Genomic DNA, 19,548 nt, shown 5'->3' with positions numbered 1-19,548 from the left:
CTGTAAGATTTGGCACTGACTATTTAACTTGAGGTACAGTGCATTTAGGAGAGCGCTAAGAATGCTTACATTTCCATGTATTCATTTAGTAGATGCTCTTCTCCAAAGCGACGTACGTCTCATAGAAAAATTCTTATCTCGCGTATGCTTTTCCTCATACTCTAGATAAAGAATGTGCAAAAGATGTTACGTTTTACATTAAACAGAATTTCATTAACTATGGCACAGACCTGCGTGAAATTTTTGTTAGTTTGCACAAACTCACTTATTCCACACTTCTCTTCCCTCGGTAGATGACTGAAAAAAAGATTTAGTAAGAGCATTTATTACAATCTTAAAAGCAGTATTGCTGCTTCCCTCAAAATCACTAAACGCTGATGAAGGGAATGTTAAGGATTGCACCGAGTTCCAGATAATTACAGAGTTTCGGCACAATCCGGAAGTACTTACCGAGTCCAATGTTGTCTCCAGAGCACGAAACTAAAATGGTACCGAAACAGCTCGTATTTTTATAAACTCACGGCAGAGAACGAATCGAGGTAAGTTTCAGAGGTGTGGTAATTTAAAATGGACCAGCTCCGTGGTAAAACTGGCACTCGCCAGCGTATGTCCATCTGGGACGGAAAGGAACCACGGTTCCATCTTGTTCCAAAGGTGCGACCACAACGCTGTACATGTCCTCACAGGTGATGTCAAACATGTCACGGATCTGCTGCCTAGAGGGGGGCTGCAGGTGTAGTTGGAGGTGGTACCACGTAGGATAGCTGTGTACCTACTGAAGCTGCTGGACGAGCGCCAGTACACACGCAGGGTGCTCTTTGCTGTCCAGAGGGGCAGCAGTCACCTGAAAGACAGAAGAAGAACCTCAATGTAAACTCTTCCTTCTCAAGCCCGTACTGCACCACTGGAACCGTCAATGGGCGCTCTTAACCTGGAACACACGACAACCTTCTGCACTCACCGGAGGTGCTGCTGATGGCCTCCAGGGACGCTGTGTAGTTTGTCCCACAGGTGATGCATCCCATCAGGCAGCGTGCGTCCGACGTATGGCACTTGGCTTCATTCTGAGATGATGTAAGCGAGGCAATGTAAAACTGGGCCCCTGTGGCCGGCAGCCAGGTGACATTGGTTATGGCCTGGGTCAACTGTATTACTCTTAAGTCCTCGAGACAGCACGGTCCTGGAAAATTAGAAATGTTCTTGTAAAACCATTATGCTTTCCACAAAGGTTCAATAATGCAAAAAAAAACTTCTAGATGTTTCTTTCAGACCTCTTACCTGTCTCCAAAGGTACAGTATAACTAGGTAAACTGCTGCCTATGGAGGTGCTGGCAATGGCACTAACTTCATAGGTAGAGCCACATGGGAGGTGACATATCTCACAGAAGCTTCCTCTTGACCAGCAAGAGTAGGAGTCTTTTTTACCCACTACGTTCACGGAATAGTTGGCCTCTGTGTTAGAGGAGGTCCGGGTGATTTTTACACAAGACATGTTGGACTGGTGGATACTCAGCGATTCTGGAGAGCATGGAACTGAAACACCAATGGGGATGAAGACGAATCAAGATGTATAAGTAATGTCAGCTACCTGTCGGAATGCTCTAGACAAAGAATAATGAAAGCTTCACATAATGCTTTACCTGTCTCTGCACTGTGGGGTATACAGCTATGGTTGCAACCTCTCATTTCGCTGCAAGGTGTAACTACGACATTGTGCCTGGTATTGCACCTGAGGTCAGAGAGCGCACAAACGGGGGCTGTGTCATCGCACTGGATGACCTCAGAGCTGCCACTCGCTTTAGTTGTAGTAGTCATAGATGTCAGCACCGTGAACTGCAGACCACATTATTTCGAGGGTCTCAGTGGATACCAGTGATATGGACACATCATGTGGACAGCAAGGAACTGCAGACATTCAAAAGAGAGCTGGTCAGCTCCTATATGCAAATTTATTTCGAAATGCTCAACTCTATTGCATATTCATCAGGAAGCACTCAACTTTGCATGTCATACGGTAATCGAGATCACATACATACACGTCTGCCCTTGTAAGCAAAAATTCGGTATGGATGTTTAGTTTGCAAACGAGCCTGACATCGAAGATGAAGATTCGAAGAACTGATTTAGAAACCCGCTTGATGGAACCTGCATCAGTACTATGGTCTTACCAGTCGTGTAATTAAGCACAAGTCCAGGTTGACCGGATCCAGCTGTGTTAAATGCAAGAACTTCTGCATAGAAGGTGAAGCCACAGGTGCAGTCATAGCTACAGCTGTTACTGGTGGTGTTGCACAACTCCTCACTACTATCATCACTCTTCACAAAGACTATGTGGTAATCCACCCAGGGCTCCTTGCTCCACACCAGCCTGCAGTCCCCCAGGGCTGACTCCTCTACCCAGAAAGAATGAGGAGGACAAGGGACTGGGAAGAACAGACGGCAAAAGGTTCTTCAGAACGTCCTTACTCCATGGTGGACATGTGCACCAGTAATTACATGTTAAAAAAAAAGGCTGTTAGCTCAGGAAAATTAGTTTGATTAATATGTGAGCTCTGAGCTCAGCATTATATTCTTTCAAACAACTAGAAGTGAAATGTTAGCAAGGAAAAATTAGAAGCTCAGAGCGCATTGATAAAAAAAGAAATCACATGAATCCAGCATCTCTGTGCCAACAGCGATCAGGACCACCAAATGACCTTCAAACTACAGCAGTAACATTGACCAACACGGCCTTAAAAATTGACGCCAGTGATACTGCTAAAACTCGCCAACTGGAAATTGAATTTGGCCAACACTGCAAGATGTATATTAACTGTGCTGGAGGTATTTTAAATTTTTTTCTAGGTGGAACAAAGTTCTACTGTTTGTTGTTGAATGCCTAGTAAGAATGTTCAGATTCAACCAGGATGGTCTTTGCATGTCACTGTTAATACCTCTATTACCAACAATGCAGGAGTCGTACAAGTGAGAAAGTTCACTGGACTGGATGGGTCACTTGGGCCAGCCTGGTTCTGGGCAGTGACCATGAGGGAATGGTTCTGGCCAAAGCTCAGAGGCGAGATCCAACAGTAGCTGTCATTGGAACTGCAGTTCTGTCCGGTAGAACTGGAGATGAAGTAGCTGTCTGCTCCTTGCACTTGATGCCAGTAGACAGCCATGCCTGTGGAACGGGTTGATTCCAGCATCAAATAAATTGACCCTGGCTCCGAAGGACCTACAGGAAGATGAATCATGATAAACGAGGGTAAGAATTCATGGTTTTGCCAATGAGAGTCAAGAAACTGAAAAATTTAAATAATGTATGTGGTCAAAATTTGTCACAACCACACGTGTGAAAATCGATTCTTATCTGTAATGAACACATTTTTCCTTACATGTCAATATCAATGAACTGTGGCCCTCACGTGTGATCTGGCAGATGACGGCATCGTCACTCGAGAGGCCGTCAGGACCCCAAGCATTGGCTGTGATTCAACAGGTGGTGCCAGGTTCAAGATCAGTCAGGTTCATGAAGGTGTTGGTTATATTCATGCTGACTATAATGCCAAACCCTTCCTTTACAACCTGCAGTGTGTAAAACACTCCATGTGCCACTTGACTCCATGTCAAGATGATAGTGTTTTTGTCAGGAGAAGAGGCATTGAACTTCGGGGCAGCCACCGCTGGAAGGTCAGAGAGCACGGATGAACATTGCTGATGTCAATTATGCTGGAATACAGAAAGCAAATGAGCTTCTGTCTTTTTCTGTGCTCTCTCTTTTAACTGGCGGGTATGGACCCAGCTTACAAATATGGAAGGAATAAGGAAATAACTTGTCATTTTGCTTATACAGAATTCCTCTGAGCCCAAGGCACCTCAATATGAAAAAAAAATAAATAAATAGGTGTCAACTTAAGGAAAGTAACTTTGAGAAGCAGACTCAGTCAAGTCTACTAGCATTTTTTGTAATTACTTTAAATTAAAATTCGACGACATCATGTTTATGTGACACCTGTCCTGGCGCTCAGGGGGGGGATGGCTGGCTCCTGGCTGCGCTCTGGGACAGGACGCTGATCATTGATGGTGTACTCGCTGTAGGGCTGGAGGTCGCGCACCGTTGCAGGGGATCCCGACACTGCAGTTTCCGAGTACAACTCGCCGCTCGCGGACTCCGCGCGCAGGATGTAGGCGCTCGCGCCGCTCGCCGCACCGAACTCCGCGGTGATGCTGTGGCTGCGGTTCGAGCGCGCGCTGCGCATGTTGTGCACATCTGGAGCTGCGCGCACACACGCACAAATGCGCGTTGGCGCAGCCTTGTTGTAGGCGCGTGTATCGCTTGCCACGAAGACGCGTGCAGTTCATGCGCGATGCTAAAGAGGTGAAAGGTGGAACGCGAACCTACCCGTCCGTCGTCGCTGTGATCTCCGCAGCGCTGAGCACGGCCGCAGCGGAGTCCAGGCCAGGCGTCGACCCGCACGGTGTACGCGGTGTTCGCGGACAGAGAGCTGAGGGATCCCGTGATCACCGTATCGGCACTGAACTGCACGAAGACGGGCGGCGCGTTGCCGTGACCCTGTAGGAGGCGCACCCAGGCTGGACGAGCGCTCCAGCGCACCGTGACACTCGAGGTTGCCGTGAATACAGACACTGTGAAAGCTGCGGGAGGCAGAATAATAATAATAATAATCGTTATCAGTCATCTTCTTTTAAATAATGCGTACAGTATTTCTTTTTTGATTCCGTCATGCCAGTATTCATAAGTAAATTAGGCTCCAAACCTTCTACATAAGCCTACTTTATTATTTTTACACAGCCATTTATTCCCGAAAATTACCGTTTTCTGCAGCACATATCTGTGAATGAAAGACAGAATATATACTTTACAACCCTTGTTGGTATACACACACACACACACACACACACACACACACACACATTTTCTGAACCGCTTGTCCCACAGGGTCGTGGGGAACCGGAGCCTACCCAGCAACTCAGGGCATAAGGCTGGAGGGGGAGGGGACACACCCAGGACGGGACGCCAGTCCATCGCAAGGCACCCCAAGCGGGACTCGAACCCCAGACCCACTGGAGAGCAGGACCCGGTCCAACCCACCCCTCCCCTTGTTGGTATTACTTCTCTATTCTAACATATCAAGATCATAACTTAAGTACATGTTAAACTTTTTATATTTTGTGGCCTGTATTTAGAATGTAGCTTGCTTGTTGAAGACAGGGATGTCGAAAGGTTACTAGGTTGATTATGATCTTTGTGTTAAAATGTATTCTTACGGTAGAGAAGCCCAGGCCTAAAAGGAAACAAATAAAGGATTTTAAGTTCTCCCAATCCATTCTTTTTTGGTAGCACGATATGATTATTTTGTGACTGAGAAGCGCTGGGCATTCACTTCTTTTTCTCTTCCGTTTTTATTGCACTAATTTTTAGTGCTCGACCCACACCGCTGCCCTCCTCCCTGTCGGCCGCGAACCTATCGCAGAAAATACGAAAAACACTCACACACAAAGGGACACTTACACTACAGAGTCACAGGACAAAGGATATTTTCCAAGTAATGTGGGAGACGTTTGCCTGAGGGAATCCCATATCTCTTTTCTGACACGTTTGTTATTATGGGCTGTTATTTCAAGGCCCAAGGGTATGATTTGTATAAGAACGATTAATGGGCACAATATGTATTTGATTAATGGACAGAATAGTGGCCGTCGCGAGCAGGCATAGATGGCACCAAACAATGGCAGCAACAACAATGGGCAGCAGCGAATGTAGTGGTTGAAGACATGGACTTGTAACCTGAGTGGTTGGTGCGAACACCCGCTTTGGTGTTATGGTGATGTCGAAGGTGTTTAGCCTGTCTGTATAAATGGGTGCTGTGTAAATCGCTTTGGATAAGAGCGATTTTGAGCAGCGACTTTATAATAAAGTAAAGAGAGAGATGGTGAGAGAGTCATTGTGCAATCCAGATGTGGAACTACTTTGTCTATCACTGAGGCCTTTTTACCTTCCGCGAGAATCTGGGAATATCATCATTTGTGCAGCATATGTTCTGCCGAGCGGGAATGCTGTTAAAGCGGCTAGCTGCATATCTGACTGTGTTCACAAGCAACTGAAGCGCGCTCCTGGAGCTCCAGTTTTTATTCTTGGCGATTTTAACCATTGTAGACTGGACCTCTCACTTCCAGGGTATGAACAGTATATCAAATGTAATACCCGAGGCAATAAGATTTTAGATAAATGTTATGGGAATGTGAAGGATGCATATGTTGCCAAGCCAAAACCTCCATTGTCAAACTGCGATCATAACATGATTCACTTGATTCCTGTCTATAGAACTCTTTTAAAAAGGATAAAACAACAGACAAAGACTGTGTCTGTTTCGTCTGATGATAGCATTGAAATTTTGAAGGGTTGCTTTGCTTGTACGGACTGGGAACTGTTTCATGAAGTGGACATTGAGGATGCCACAGAGACAATAACAGATTATATTAACTTTTGTGTGGACATAGTTGTTGAGAAAAAAACTGTAACTGTTTTTCCTAATAACAAAAGTTATATAACAAGGGAGGTAAAGGAGTGTTTAAACAGGAAGAAGTTGGCTTTTATCAATCAAGATAAAATGGAATTAAAATTTGTCCAAAAGGAATTAAATGCTTTGTTGAAGGGGACAAGGAAAACACAGAGATATTATAGAACAAAATTTTAATTCAGGGGACTCCAAAAAACTTTGGGATGCTATAAAAGTAGTAACTAATATGGAACCTCCCAAAAAAGGCTCATAACTAGCAATGACCAACAAAGAGCAGATGACTTAAATGACTTTTTCCTTAGGTTTGAGTCACCTTCTGGGCGAATGGTCTCTATTATATGTAACTCAGATCAGAGATTAGAGGTAGCCCCACACGTAGTTAGTTCCCTATTTAGAGGCATACGAACCAAAAAATCCATGGGTCCTGACGGAATTTCTGCTTTTTTGATAAAAACCTGTGCCAATGAACTTACTCCAGCATTCTGCCCTATTTTCCAGAAATCATTAGACTTGCATACCATTCCGTCCTTGTGGAAAAAAACTATAATTACGGCGATTCCCAAGAAAAATTGCCCAGTTGAAAATTGTGATTTTAGACCAGTGCCTTTGACTTCAAATGTTATGAACTGTTCTAAAGGACGAGGTTAAATTATCCCTTGACCCGTTTCAGTTCGCTCATAAGGGTGGACGGGGCACTGAGGACGCCATTAATTTATCACTCATTTAGTGAATAGGCATTTAGAAGATACCCAAGCATATGCACGTCTACTTTTTCTAGATTTTAGTTCGGCTTTTAACACACTTCAACCCCAGCTACTAATTAGGAAGCGGACAGAGTTAAAGGTGAATCCCTTTTGCATTAAGTGGTTTTATTCGTTTTTAACAAATCGAACACAACAAGTCAGGGTCAACAATTCTTATTCTGAGGTGAAGACTACCAATATGGGGGTCCCGCAAGGCTGTGTTAGCTCACCCATTTTATTAATATTATATACTAGTGAGTGTGTTACTAGTCAGGATAATACCTTCTTCATCAAACTTTTTGATGATATTGCAATATTGAGTTTATTGGACAGAAACACTGCACCTTCGCACTACTTTTCTGAAGTTGCCAGGTTTGTGGGGTGGTGTGACGACAACTCCTTGATTTTAAATGAAATGAAGGCTGTTGAAATGATCTTCGACCCCAGATCTGTGGGGGATCATAGTCCTGTAATAATACATGGTAATACTATTGAACAGGTTTCTTCATATAAATACTCGGGTGTTTATACTGATAATCTGTTACGTTGGTCTGCTCACATAAACAGTCTGTGTTCTAGATTGCAGCAGAGACTACATTTTTTGTGAAGGTTGAAAGTATTTGGGGTAAACCAGAAGATTCTATTATTTCAGTTTTACCAGTCTGTTTTTGAGAGCCTGATAAGGTATGGTATTACAGCATGGTACAGAAACTTGACTGTCCAGTTAAAATCGAAACTTGGACGACTAGTGCATACTGCTCTAAAAATTATAGGGTGGGAAGAGAAAAGACCCATACAAGAGTTCTACAAGATATCTGTTTTAAAACAAGCTAAAAAAAATTGCTGCTGATGACACACATATTCTACATGAGAACTTTAAGATGTTGCCCCCAGAATTTTGATGTGTAAATCAAATCGTTGTAAGAATTATTCTTTTGTGCCAACTGCAGTTAAATGATTAAATAGGGAATTCCAAAACGTGAGATTTTAGACTGGTATAGAGGTTTTTAAACTTTGAACGTTGTTTATTTATTTTTTAATTTATTTTTTAATTGTATGTTAGGTCGTGTATTGTTTTATGCGAGTCCAAATGTTGTGCACTGGCCGTGTCATGGTGTCCAAGACAAATTTCCCTGGAAAGGGACAATAAAGTATATTCTATTCTATTCTATTCTATTCTATTCTAAATTATGTAATGAAAATACTGTATCATTTTTTCTCCTGACTAGGGATCCCTCACACTCGTACACAGGCTCGTTACTTTTAGTTTATTTCGTGTCTGAAAATATGTATCTATATATTCCCGTGAATGCTGGCCGGGAAATAACTTAGTTATTTAAATCATCTTAATTTGGGAGATTTGGTGAAGAGTGTACGCTAGTGCAGTGCTGGCGATAGCGAGCTCGCCAGCCCTACGCGATCACATGTGTGCATGTGCGTGCACGCGCGTGAGTTCCGTGAGCCACGCGCAGAGTCACCAAGATGGCAGCTCGAGCGGAGCACGGGCTGAAGAAAGTAGTTTGGCAAAGTAAGTGCGGGCGGCCATCGGCGTTTGTCGCGCGGCGAGTGGGCCTTGAGCACATTGAATTTGTTTCCTAAACGCGTCTGCGCGGTTGTGAAATATTTACGTATGTGTCGCAGGAGCTCGCGGACGCACTTGTTGAGGTGCGTGGAAAAAAAAAAAAAGTTTTTTTTTGAAATGCGGAAGTGGGGAAAGACACGACGAGCGCGAGCGCGAGGCGGCGGCGCAGGACATCTCTGCTGAGGGACGCTACAGGAGCCGCGCTCTCCTTTCACACTCGTATTTATTCTTTTCTCCCGCGTTTAGTGGGAAGTTTAACACACCCCCAAAACCCCGAAACAACCCCAAAGTGTAGCCGAAGTGTTGGTTAGCATCATGACCAAAGCGCCACGTCGTTATTTAAAGATTTAGGAAGCTAGCGGTTAGCCGACTTGCTATATTCCTGACAGAACAGAGCTTGAAGGACGCTACAGACTTATTTGCAATCTCAGTTTTTAATTTCACTTTCATAAAAGATAGTTTCCCTTACTGTGTGTACCTGCTACTCTCGGCAACTTTATTTTTTAAACCATTAACTGGATCACGATGAGAAGCACCGATTTTTTTTTTTTTTTTTTTAGTTTGACCCAATTCAGTTGTCAGCCATTTTTCACAGCACAGGTCCTCATAACTTTAAATTCCCATTTAACTACAAAAAAGTGCATAAGGACCCAGTTGTCATACCTTTGACCTGTGCCATGGACAGGAGATGATGCGAAAATACCATAACCAGTTTTCAGTGTTTCAGAAATGCCCTGGCTTTGCACAAGTTTTCTCTTTGATGAGAAAAGTTAAGTTAGTTAGAAGTTACTCCTTATATAATATTGGTAAACATGATTAATACACATAAGGCACTTTGCTCTTTTTCACTCTCACATATTTGTTTTGCAGAGATTAAAGACACTATCATTGCAGACTGTAGGAAGTCTGAGGTGTGGAAGGTATGTCTTGTGTACCACTGGTTTTCCATCCATACTAGTGTACTTCCTACTACTGCTGAGGTATTTTGTTCTCGCATCAGTAAGTACTGACAGTGGTAACAGTCCCTTTTTGCATACAATGCTTTTTTTAAAATTATTTGGCATTGATAGTCCAGCGACACCTACATCTATAACAGAGTGCGTAATTGTAAGGCTTCCTGAGAATTAGGTTTCAGATATATGAATTCGGTTCACTGTATCCCGTCACAGATCTTGATTCTGGACCACTTCACCACCAAGCTCCTTTCATCATGTTGTAAAATGCCTGATCTGATGTCAGAAGGCATCACCAGTAAGTAACAGAAGTTTTCAAATGTTTGATAAGCTTAGCCATCTCATTGTTACATGGACATTCGCTGATAAGAGCACCAGCAATTAATTCCTCTTGAAAAACTCCACTCCTGATGATCTGGACTCCCTGGTTTGTAAATGCACAAAATCTGGGGTGACTCTCTATCCATAGAAACCTAGGGAGTGGTTCACTTGGTTTGATCGCTAGTCTTGAGTGGATGGTTATTCAAAGAGCTGTGAGTTCTGCTCAGATTGGTAACTAGACAATTTTCTTTGTCATGTTATATCATAGCCAAAGTCCTCACTCCAGTAGTTGATGAACCTTGACTATAGTTTGGTCTGTTGTATTTCTGTTTTCCAACTTGATGATCAAGAAAAATAGTGTACTACTCACATAATTAATTTAAAAGCTGATAACTAAGCTGTAATAAATAAATGTTGTTAATTATTGACCAATGTGGGTCTTTCAAAATGCAACGTAGCAGCTCTAACCACTACATGACCTGCTGCCCACAATTTTTATCATATGTAGTGTAACACCTGACATGGGTACTTTTCTTTGTAATCAAAATAAATTTCTCATCTACAGTTGTTGAGGACCTTTTTAAAAAGAGGGAGCCTGTTCTTGAAATGAAGGCCATTTACTTCATGTCTCCAACAGAGAAGGTTTGTTGCAGCTTTTTTTATTTATTTATTTTTTTTTTTTAACTTGGCACCTACTTTAATATCCTGTAAGCAATCTGTAGCCTCATTTTTTTTTTTCTCATTACTTACTTTCTTCAGTGTGTTGATGCTCTTATTGGTGACTTCAAGGGAAAACCCAAGTACAAAGCTGCTTATGTGTATTTCACAGACTGTGAGTATGTTATGTAAGAAGAGCAACTTTTCACAGTTTTGAGTTATGGAGTTCTCACGCTGACACATATATTTTAAGTCAGTATTGGTTATTAGAATTTTTTAAAATTTAGTATTGAGACTTTTGTTAAACATTTTAAAAAGTATATTATCTGCTGTAATGGAAACACTTTTCCTTTATAGATTGTTCAGATGCACTGTTTAACAAAATGAAGATGCACTGTGCAAAGTCAATTAGAGTCTGTAAGGAAATAAACATTTCATTTCTGCCTAAAGAGTCTCAGGTAAGTGTCTAGTTTCTAAAGATTCGTAGCATTTTAGATTTCGGGGAAGCTGGCATCTCATATTTAGGTGCAAGAAAGCGTCCGTAGAAATTTGAAACGTTAAACTCTTAGAACTTAAACAAAATACCCCATTAAAATAAAAAACACAGCAAATCATTGTGTTCTTTTCTGTGTTTAACACACACACACACACGCACACACACATTTCGCAGGGACATCTGATAAAAAGCCACATGCAACAGTTCTTTCTGTTGGGATATTATGTAGCTAAAAGTAATGTCATCCCTTTGTATTTTTTTTGTAGGTATTCACTTGTGACAAGCCGGGTGCCTTCAGAAGTATTTACAGCATCCACAGCCAGGATAAGGAGAAGACCCTGGAGGCATTAGCAGATCAGATTGTCACACTATGTGCAACTCTGGAGGAGAACCCTGGAATCAGATACAGGTAGGAGAATACAGTCATCCCCGAGATAATGAACATTCGACTTATAGAAATTCTCATTTATGAAGAACGTTATCTAATACCACTTTTCCATTTCCCCAAAGTTTTCTAATAAAAAAAAAAAAAACTCTTTCAAAGATTCCTTATGCTTATGAGTGAGGCATGCCTTCTGCTGCCTACCAGGTGGTAATCTCAGCAGTTACAATGTGGTCGCAGTTAAATGTTTGGTCAGCGTCTCTCCTCTTACAGTACCATTTGTGTTATTTTTTCTAACTCTTTAATGCATCGTGGCTACGTCAATGAAGAGCTTACGAAAAAGTGGGAACACGCACACACGTGCACTAACACACTACTGACAGTTTAGAGTCGCCGGTTGACCTCAAACATGTCTTTGGGAGGAAACCCACACAAACACGGGGTCAACATGCAAAATCCACACAAACTTAAATGGGAATCGAACTCATGTTGAATTGCCCAGCTCAGTGTTGTGAGACACATCAGTTTGTTCAGTGAGTGCGAATAAATTTGTATTGTTTTCATACATTCCTTTATTTCACTGTTGTTTTTTTTGCACATCAATACTGGGTATCGTGTGTATGTTGTGTTTGTGAGTGTTTAAGTGTACTGTATATGAGAACTTGGAAGGAGCTGAACAAGTGCAGGTAGACCTATGGAATTAATAATAAAAAAGCCATGAAGTATTAAGTAATTAATGAAGGGAAACTCATTTGTTGTCTTATAACCGTTTATTATTAAAGTAACTGTCCATTTTAATGGAATTTGATGATATTTCAGCAAAAATGGGTGTTGGTTTTGGGATTTTCAGGAACCTGTTACCTTCGTAAGGCAAGTGAAGACTACAAGAAAATGACATCATTAATGTGAATTCAGATTTCATATATAGAAACCTGTCGTGATATTTAGAATATCTGTATGTAAATTTTGTGATTTCTTTTTTTTCAATAATTAAGGTTTTTTTTTTTTTTTTTTTTTTAAAGAGAGTCAAGTTTAGATAATGCTAAAAAGCTTGCTGAGCTTGTAGACAAGAAACTCGCCCATCACTATGAGATTGATCAAGGTCAGCCAAAAAAGGTAAGTATTCAAAGCAGCAGTTATATTTCATATTCATGTTTATTCATGATAATCATTTTACATTGTTGTTTTGTTTTTTTTTAGTCAAAGACCCAGGCCCAGTTGCTGATAGTTGAGAGAGGATTTGATCCAGCAACTCCAATACTACATGAGCTGACATATCAAGCCATGGCCTATGACCTCCTCCAAATCACGAACGATACTTATAAGTGAGATATTTACTTTTTTATACTATCAGGTGTTATGTTTCAGAGCAACTTCTTGGCAGTTTTTGTTACTGTATTCTAAATAATTAGTAAAATGGATTAAGGGTTTTTAATTGAACATGTGAAATGTAGTATTTAGATGTTTTTATTTGATTGAATTGACAGTTGCATTGTGTTCTGTGAATTTTTGTTATATCACAAACTGCTTGCTGTCTTGTGCCATCAGGTACAAGGCGAAGGATGGCTCTGAAAAGGAGGCGTTGCTAAACGAGGATGATGAGCTTTGGGTCAGACTTCGTCACATGCATATTGCTGACGTGTCAGAGTGAGTTCCTGAAAGAAGCAGTTTTTAGGCCTTTCTGTACTATCACTTGCTAACTTTGTAAATCACACGGTCTGATTTAACATTAGTAATAATTCTTTGTGATTGATCATTTCTATTGGTTTTGTTGTAGACAAATACCAAAGCTGGTGAAGGAAATCTCTGCCAACAAGAAACAACAAGATGGGAAAAATGTCAGCTTTTATTGATTCTTATTTGATTCTGTACTTCTGTTCTTCATGATTCTGTAATTTTATCCAGTTTTTGGAATTTGAAGAAATTCTGTTTTTCTTTTGTATTTTTAGGTCACAATAAGCGGCTTGTCTCAGCTCATGAGAAAGATGCCTTCATTCCGTAAACAACTTGAACAGGTGCAGTAACTTGCTAATGCTGTTCTTTGTGTTTAAGGCTTAGATCAGGGGTGTCCCACCTTTCTAGGCAAAGGGTGTAATCATTATTGTGAATTGGTTTGAGGGCCACATGTATGAAAATCACAACATGTGTCATACTGAATCTTAATATCTAAATTGAAAAGTAAATCATATAATGCAGTAGTATTAAATACATTGCTTTTACGAGATATATTATCATCAAGTAATTCATCTGATATATAAAGGGATATCAGATACTTGCTGGAAATAATTCTGGAAAAAGTGTAACAAAAAGAAATTTTGAGCTTTTCCTTCAAGTTGGAGGCACACAGAATATTAATGCACTCCAGTAATCATATGACAGGAATAGACCACTATACCCCTGACCTGGACAAGTGGTTAAGGATGGTGAATAATAATGAATGATAGTGTAATAATAAAACCTTGCATTTTTAAAGTGTTCCCAACACTAGTGGCTAACTTCTGCTGATAGCATAATGGTAAGAGCTATTTCCATTGGTTACGAAGGTTGGAGATTACATTTATTCATTTAGCTGATGTTTTTCTCCAAAGCAACTTACAATGTTAAGGTTACAATTATCACAAGCTTACAATTATTTACCCATTTATGCAGCTGGGTAAATTTACTGTAGCAATTTAGGGCAAATACCTTGCTCAAGGGTACTACAGCCAGAGGTGGGGATCAAACCTGTGACTTTTGGGTCCAAAGGCAACATCTCTAACCATTACGCTACCAGCTGTACCACATTCAGGCCTCACCTACTGCTATAGTACCCTTGAGCATGGTTCTTGCCCTAAATTACTCCAGTAAGAATTACCCAGCTGCATAAATGAGTAAATAATTGTAAGCAGCTTAACATTGTAAGTTGGCTCTGTAGAAAAGTGTGAGCTAAATGGAAAACAATGTGAATGTAACTTGTCAGTGCAGCAAGTCATATTCTGTCGCAATAAGCTTTTTTCTTACAAACTTTTTTAACTCGAGATGTATTTTATCAGTAACTCCAATCAAAATATTCTTTACAAATTCGTATCAAAATCCAAAAATGGTTTCTATTTTTTGCAGGTAATTTGAGATACTGCACAACTTACTTTAAGCAGTAATTCTGCTAGGGAGCACATTACATTTATTCATTTAGCAGACACTTTTCTCCAAAGCGACATACATCTCAGAAAAGACTATACCACGTATTCTTAAATTCCATTGTTGTCTGAAAAAGTTTACTTTTTCAGTGTGTATCATCTTTATAAAATTCTCATTGAAATTTGAAGACTTGATGTATTTAATTCTATAATGTTTCTTAATTGTATATTCCTTAAGAACTGAAATGGCTTTATTATATAGGAAACAAATGGACTTGTTCGTAATTTCATTTATAACACATTTTGACATTCAGCTGGATACTTAGTAATGCAGCCTGCAGTCATTGGGTGTTGTCTTGTGCCATCCTCACGAACTTGAAAAGTGCAGGTTCGTCCGTTTCACTTGTAATTACAGTTTCTACTTTCATCCTAAACTTTGCTTGCTCGTTTTAGAAGTCATTTTCAGCCCTCAAGTTTAAGTAAATTTCAGTATTAACAGAGAACAAGTAACCCGGTGTAGAAAATGCTGTCAGCGATAAAATCGAAGCATACAAAATGTGCAATACAGAACTGCAGTTTTGACCCTGAGGAAGACACCTGCAGGTGAATAGGCGCTCAGAATCTAGCGGAGCCTTGACTGGGGACAGCAGGTCTGCTGTCCGCTGTTCTGTCCCTCGCCCTTACCAGTCGCAGCTTGCTGCGTGTGTCTGACTGCGTTTTCATGTAATCCAGTAAAATGTATGGTATTTATAGTGAGCTTAGTATGTATAAATCATTGACAAATGGAGAGGATCTTGCTGGCAGCATTATGTGAGACAGTTGTCTGACAGTTGTGTACAGGTGATTGATTATTATACACCACTGACTGTTTATTGTTCCTAAAATTCAGTGTTGGTTATTTACATATACACTGGGCATAGGCAAATTATTTGAGCAACAAAGTATGGGCCTGGTTCTATATCAAAATGTTATTCCTTCCAGGCTTTAAATTGTTAATATACTTGTCAAAAGTCTAGATTAATACTTCTTACAGATGAAGTGAATTTTTGACCTTTCCCTAGTCTAGGCATTTATTGTCACTATTAAATTCCTGAAATGTTTTCCTTGCTTCCATATATGGACAGTGAAAGCTATGTGGTGTAGTAATTATGTAATTGCAGGATGAACAGGGTACCCAGGTAGGAGGAGCATAAAAAGGGAAAACATATCAAACAAATTAAGAGGAAAACTGTTGCTGTACAAACTGTCATTTCCTTTACCTTTCTCTGCATGTTAAATATTTTTATGCCTTTTATAAGGATGTGCTGGTTTAAAAAAAAAAAAAAAAAATCTTTCCATTGTAGAAAACTGTTCATCTCAGTTTAACTGAGGACTGCATGAACCAGTTCCAAAGTCATGTGGAGAAGCTGTGCAAAGCAGAGCAGGTACTTCCTTTAACGAGGAACTCTTTTGTTTACATGTGCTGTTCTGTGGTTCATAACTTACATTTTCATGCAGCATTTTCGGATTAAATTTTGTCTACTTTTCAGCATTAAGATCACTAAAACATTTATGAAAGGCCTTCCACTGATACTCCCAACACTCTTGGATGTAATAGAATTTGCAAAACTTCAGGTGTGTGCCTAAAGTGTGCTCTTTGCATTTGGCTGTGTGTGTGTTTGTTCCCCAGGACTTAGCTTTAGGAGCTGATGCAGAGGGTCAGAAGGTCAAGGACCCAATGAGGACTCTTCTTCCTGTGTTGTTACACCCTCATTCGACCTATGACAAGATACGCGCCGTGCTGCTTTATATATTCAGCCTTAATGGTTTGTTACCTAAGATTGAGTTCAGGCCACACCATGTTTTCCCGTAGGAGTCATACGCTTGATGTGTCGTAGCAATTTGCTGCCTGCAGCTTTATATGTCTTGATGCGAAAAATGTAACTTCTGAATGAATATTGTCTATATAATACATTATGTGTAGTACTGTTTAGTGCTTCTGTTTGTCTGGACTCTGACTTTAGTGATCGTTACTCCATGAAAAGATCTGCATTTTGTATTACTGAAGTGAATGCACTGCAACAAAGCATTTAATGTAACTTTTTACATTTAGTCAAGTACCAGAAATTACTCATACTTCTTAATGGATTTTGCCCTAGTAATTAATCCTGTAATTCTACAGCCTTGTTAAACTTGGCAGTTATTGATAGTTGCAGAAAAGGCATTCATTATATGGGTTTTAATTTTTCTGATGACAGGGACAACTGAAGAGAACCTCAATAAACTCATTCAACACGTCAAGATTGAGAATGAAAGTGAATTTATTCGAAATTGGAAGGATCTTGGTGTTCCTATCATCTCATCAGGGGTGAGTGATGCCACCCTTAACATGTGTTTTCATAAATGTGAGAATAGTTTTCTATTACTTTCAGAACTTACACTTATGCTGTTCTGTAGTATCTACATTGTTTAGTCACAAGTGAGTATAATATTGGTTCTTGTTTTTTCAGTGTGAAGGTATGTAGAAAATTTTGTAGAAATGATGATCCTGTTAGAAATAAAATGGTAATTAGGTAGTAGGTCGAAGGTAATGCCCAAATTGTATTTTCTATTATATGTACGTCACTTTGGAGAAAAGTGTGTGCTAAATGAATAAATGTAAATGTAATGATGAAATTCTCTTGAGCAAGACACTTACCCTGAATGGGTGCAATAAACTATCTAGCGGTGTGAATATAATTCTAAGGTGCTTTGGGTTTGAGTGTGAGCTAAGCAAGTTACTGTAGTAACAGATTTGTGATAACTTATAAACATGTGGTGAGAATATTCCTTTGACCCCTGTTTGTTGCAGATGGGACTAAAATTCATTCATTGTTCCTTATGTACAGACCAGCTTCTTCCCGTTTCGCAAGTCATCGCGGCGGGAACGATCCCTCGAAGGCACCTACTGCCTCTCTCGATGGACACCAGTCATTAAAGATGTGATGGAGGTATGGGCTGCTGCACAGCACTGTGCCTGAGGATGTTTTAAAGGCTTTTTGCCAGCTTGTGTTCAGTATTAACTTACCTTTAAGCCCCCTAAAAACAGCCCTTCAGAGTTCAGTGAGAATTTTGCTGAAATATTTTTCATTAACTACCGTTATTTGGTTTGCCAGGGTTTTAACCCCCTTTTTTTTGTAGAGACACGCTATTATTTGTAGCTCCTAGGTTATTCAGCTTTTTTTATACCAGCTTTTCATTGTTTTCATTTTTACTTATTGAGTTCTCCCATTACGATAAATATTCAGACTGAGAATTTATTTGTGACTATGACAGGATGCCATTGAAGGCAAGCTGGACACCAGAGAATGGCCCCATCAGTGTGAGGGTCCATCTGCTTGGAATGGGTCTGGAGCTGTGAGGTAAACTGTCACACCCTTTGACTTAAGTTGTTTCATCTAGCGTTTTAGCTACTATGCATAAGCTTAACCATCTTAGGGCAGCACTTCCTGTTTTTTGACAATTTTTCATTAATAACAAGAATTACTGATAATTTTCTCTGAAAATCTACCGGTAGCAGTTCCTGTTAATATTCTGTTTTCTGACAAATCACGATGGAGGTTGTAAAGTCATAAGGTCACCATGGCTGATTGCTGATTCTCAGTGCCCGCCAGAAACACAAGCCCAGTGCCCTTGATGAGCGAAGGAGTGGCTCCCGGCTCATCGTCTTCATCTTAGGTGGGGTCAGCTACTCTGAGATGCGATGCGCCTACCAAGTCACACAGGCCATCAAGTCCTGCGAGGTCATCATCGGTGGGTATCACTTCCATGGGGGCCTTCAAAGGGACAATAATATTTTTCTTGTTTAACGTTATCATTTCTGTCTTCCAGGATCTTCTCATATTCTAACCCCGACTGGGCTGTTAGATGACATCCAGGTCCTCAGCAAGGCTCCCATGGAGAAATTTGAAATACTGGATGAAAAGGTCACTGCTTGAATACATCACAGCATAGAAATGTAGAACTAAAGGGACTTTCTGCTTGCTTTTTCAATGCGTTGACATTGTTCCACCTTGTGAATCACTGCCTTAAAAATCTAAAATTTGTTTTAATTTATAATTCTCATACTACTACTTTTTTTTTTTTCTTTTTTTTTTTTTACACCCAGGTTTACTGACAGTTTAAAATAAAAAAAGCTTAATTTCTGGTCTGTGTACTGAAGTGCTGCCTTTTATTCACTTATTTGTTGCAGTTCTGAGGCATTTAAAGGCCCTGCCCTGTAACTGGATTACTGCAGTTTGCATTTTAACAACGAGGAAACAGAAAGTGACAGAGTAAATTCAGTACACTTTTACCTATATAGAAGTATTTTAATAATTAAAGTAAATTAATGTAATAGCATAAACATATCTGGCAATTCAGAACTTACAGTGGGGCACTGGGATATGAAACAAAATTCCTAAAAGTCATGTGTGAAGCCTTGGTTTAACTGGTCCAGTTGATAGGTCATAGTGTTGGTTATTTATGCCAGTTCATTGCCCCTAAAATGCAACATTAAAGTGCAGTATTCCTGAATAGGTGGCAGTCTTTAAATGTCTTCAAAATTTCAAGTAGCATTAATTAAGCAGTTAAGCACAAATGAAACACTTAAAGGAGGATAAAGAAAAATAAACAAACTAGCCTGCACACTGTTTGTCAGGAGCTGAGTTTGAAACCTCTTCCCTTAACTCAGATTCAAATGTTAAGTGACTGCACTGTATGGCCCTTCTTTTGTTATTGTTATTAATGTGTTTTTGTAGTTGTATTTAAAAACATAAAT

The 19,548-nt window shown here is 40.1% G+C and overlaps 1 protein-coding gene and 1 pseudogene across 1 annotated transcript; one reads left to right on the top strand and one right to left on the bottom strand.

Annotated features, from left to right (window-relative positions):
- Positions 1–265: 265 nt before the first annotated feature.
- On the bottom strand, positions 266–4,725 carry LOC108934987 (fibronectin type III domain-containing protein 7-like; annotated as a pseudogene).
- Positions 4,726–8,698: 3,973 nt separating this feature from the next.
- stxbp3 (syntaxin binding protein 3) lies at positions 8,699–18,870 on the top strand. Its single transcript, XM_018753784.2, has 19 exons — positions 8,699–8,792; positions 9,717–9,766; positions 10,016–10,097; positions 10,686–10,762; positions 10,880–10,952; positions 11,135–11,235; positions 11,540–11,682; positions 12,678–12,771; positions 12,856–12,980; positions 13,204–13,302; positions 13,433–13,493; positions 13,605–13,670; positions 16,115–16,195; positions 16,441–16,576; positions 17,009–17,118; positions 17,639–17,740; positions 18,066–18,151; positions 18,394–18,542; positions 18,621–18,870. Exons 1-19 carry the CDS (start codon positions 8,747–8,749, stop codon positions 18,725–18,727), a joined length of 1,788 nt encoding a protein of 595 aa, XP_018609300.1. The 5' UTR covers positions 8,699–8,746; the 3' UTR covers positions 18,728–18,870.
- The last annotated feature ends 678 nt before the right edge of the window (positions 18,871–19,548 follow it).

Source organism: Scleropages formosus, chromosome 3, assembly GCF_900964775.1.
Source record: "Scleropages formosus chromosome 3, fSclFor1.1, whole genome shotgun sequence".
Lineage (NCBI taxonomy): Eukaryota > Metazoa > Chordata > Actinopteri > Osteoglossiformes > Osteoglossidae > Scleropages > Scleropages formosus.
The sequence above is the reverse complement of the archived record's forward strand: the minus strand, read 5'-3'. Positions and strand labels throughout refer to the sequence as shown.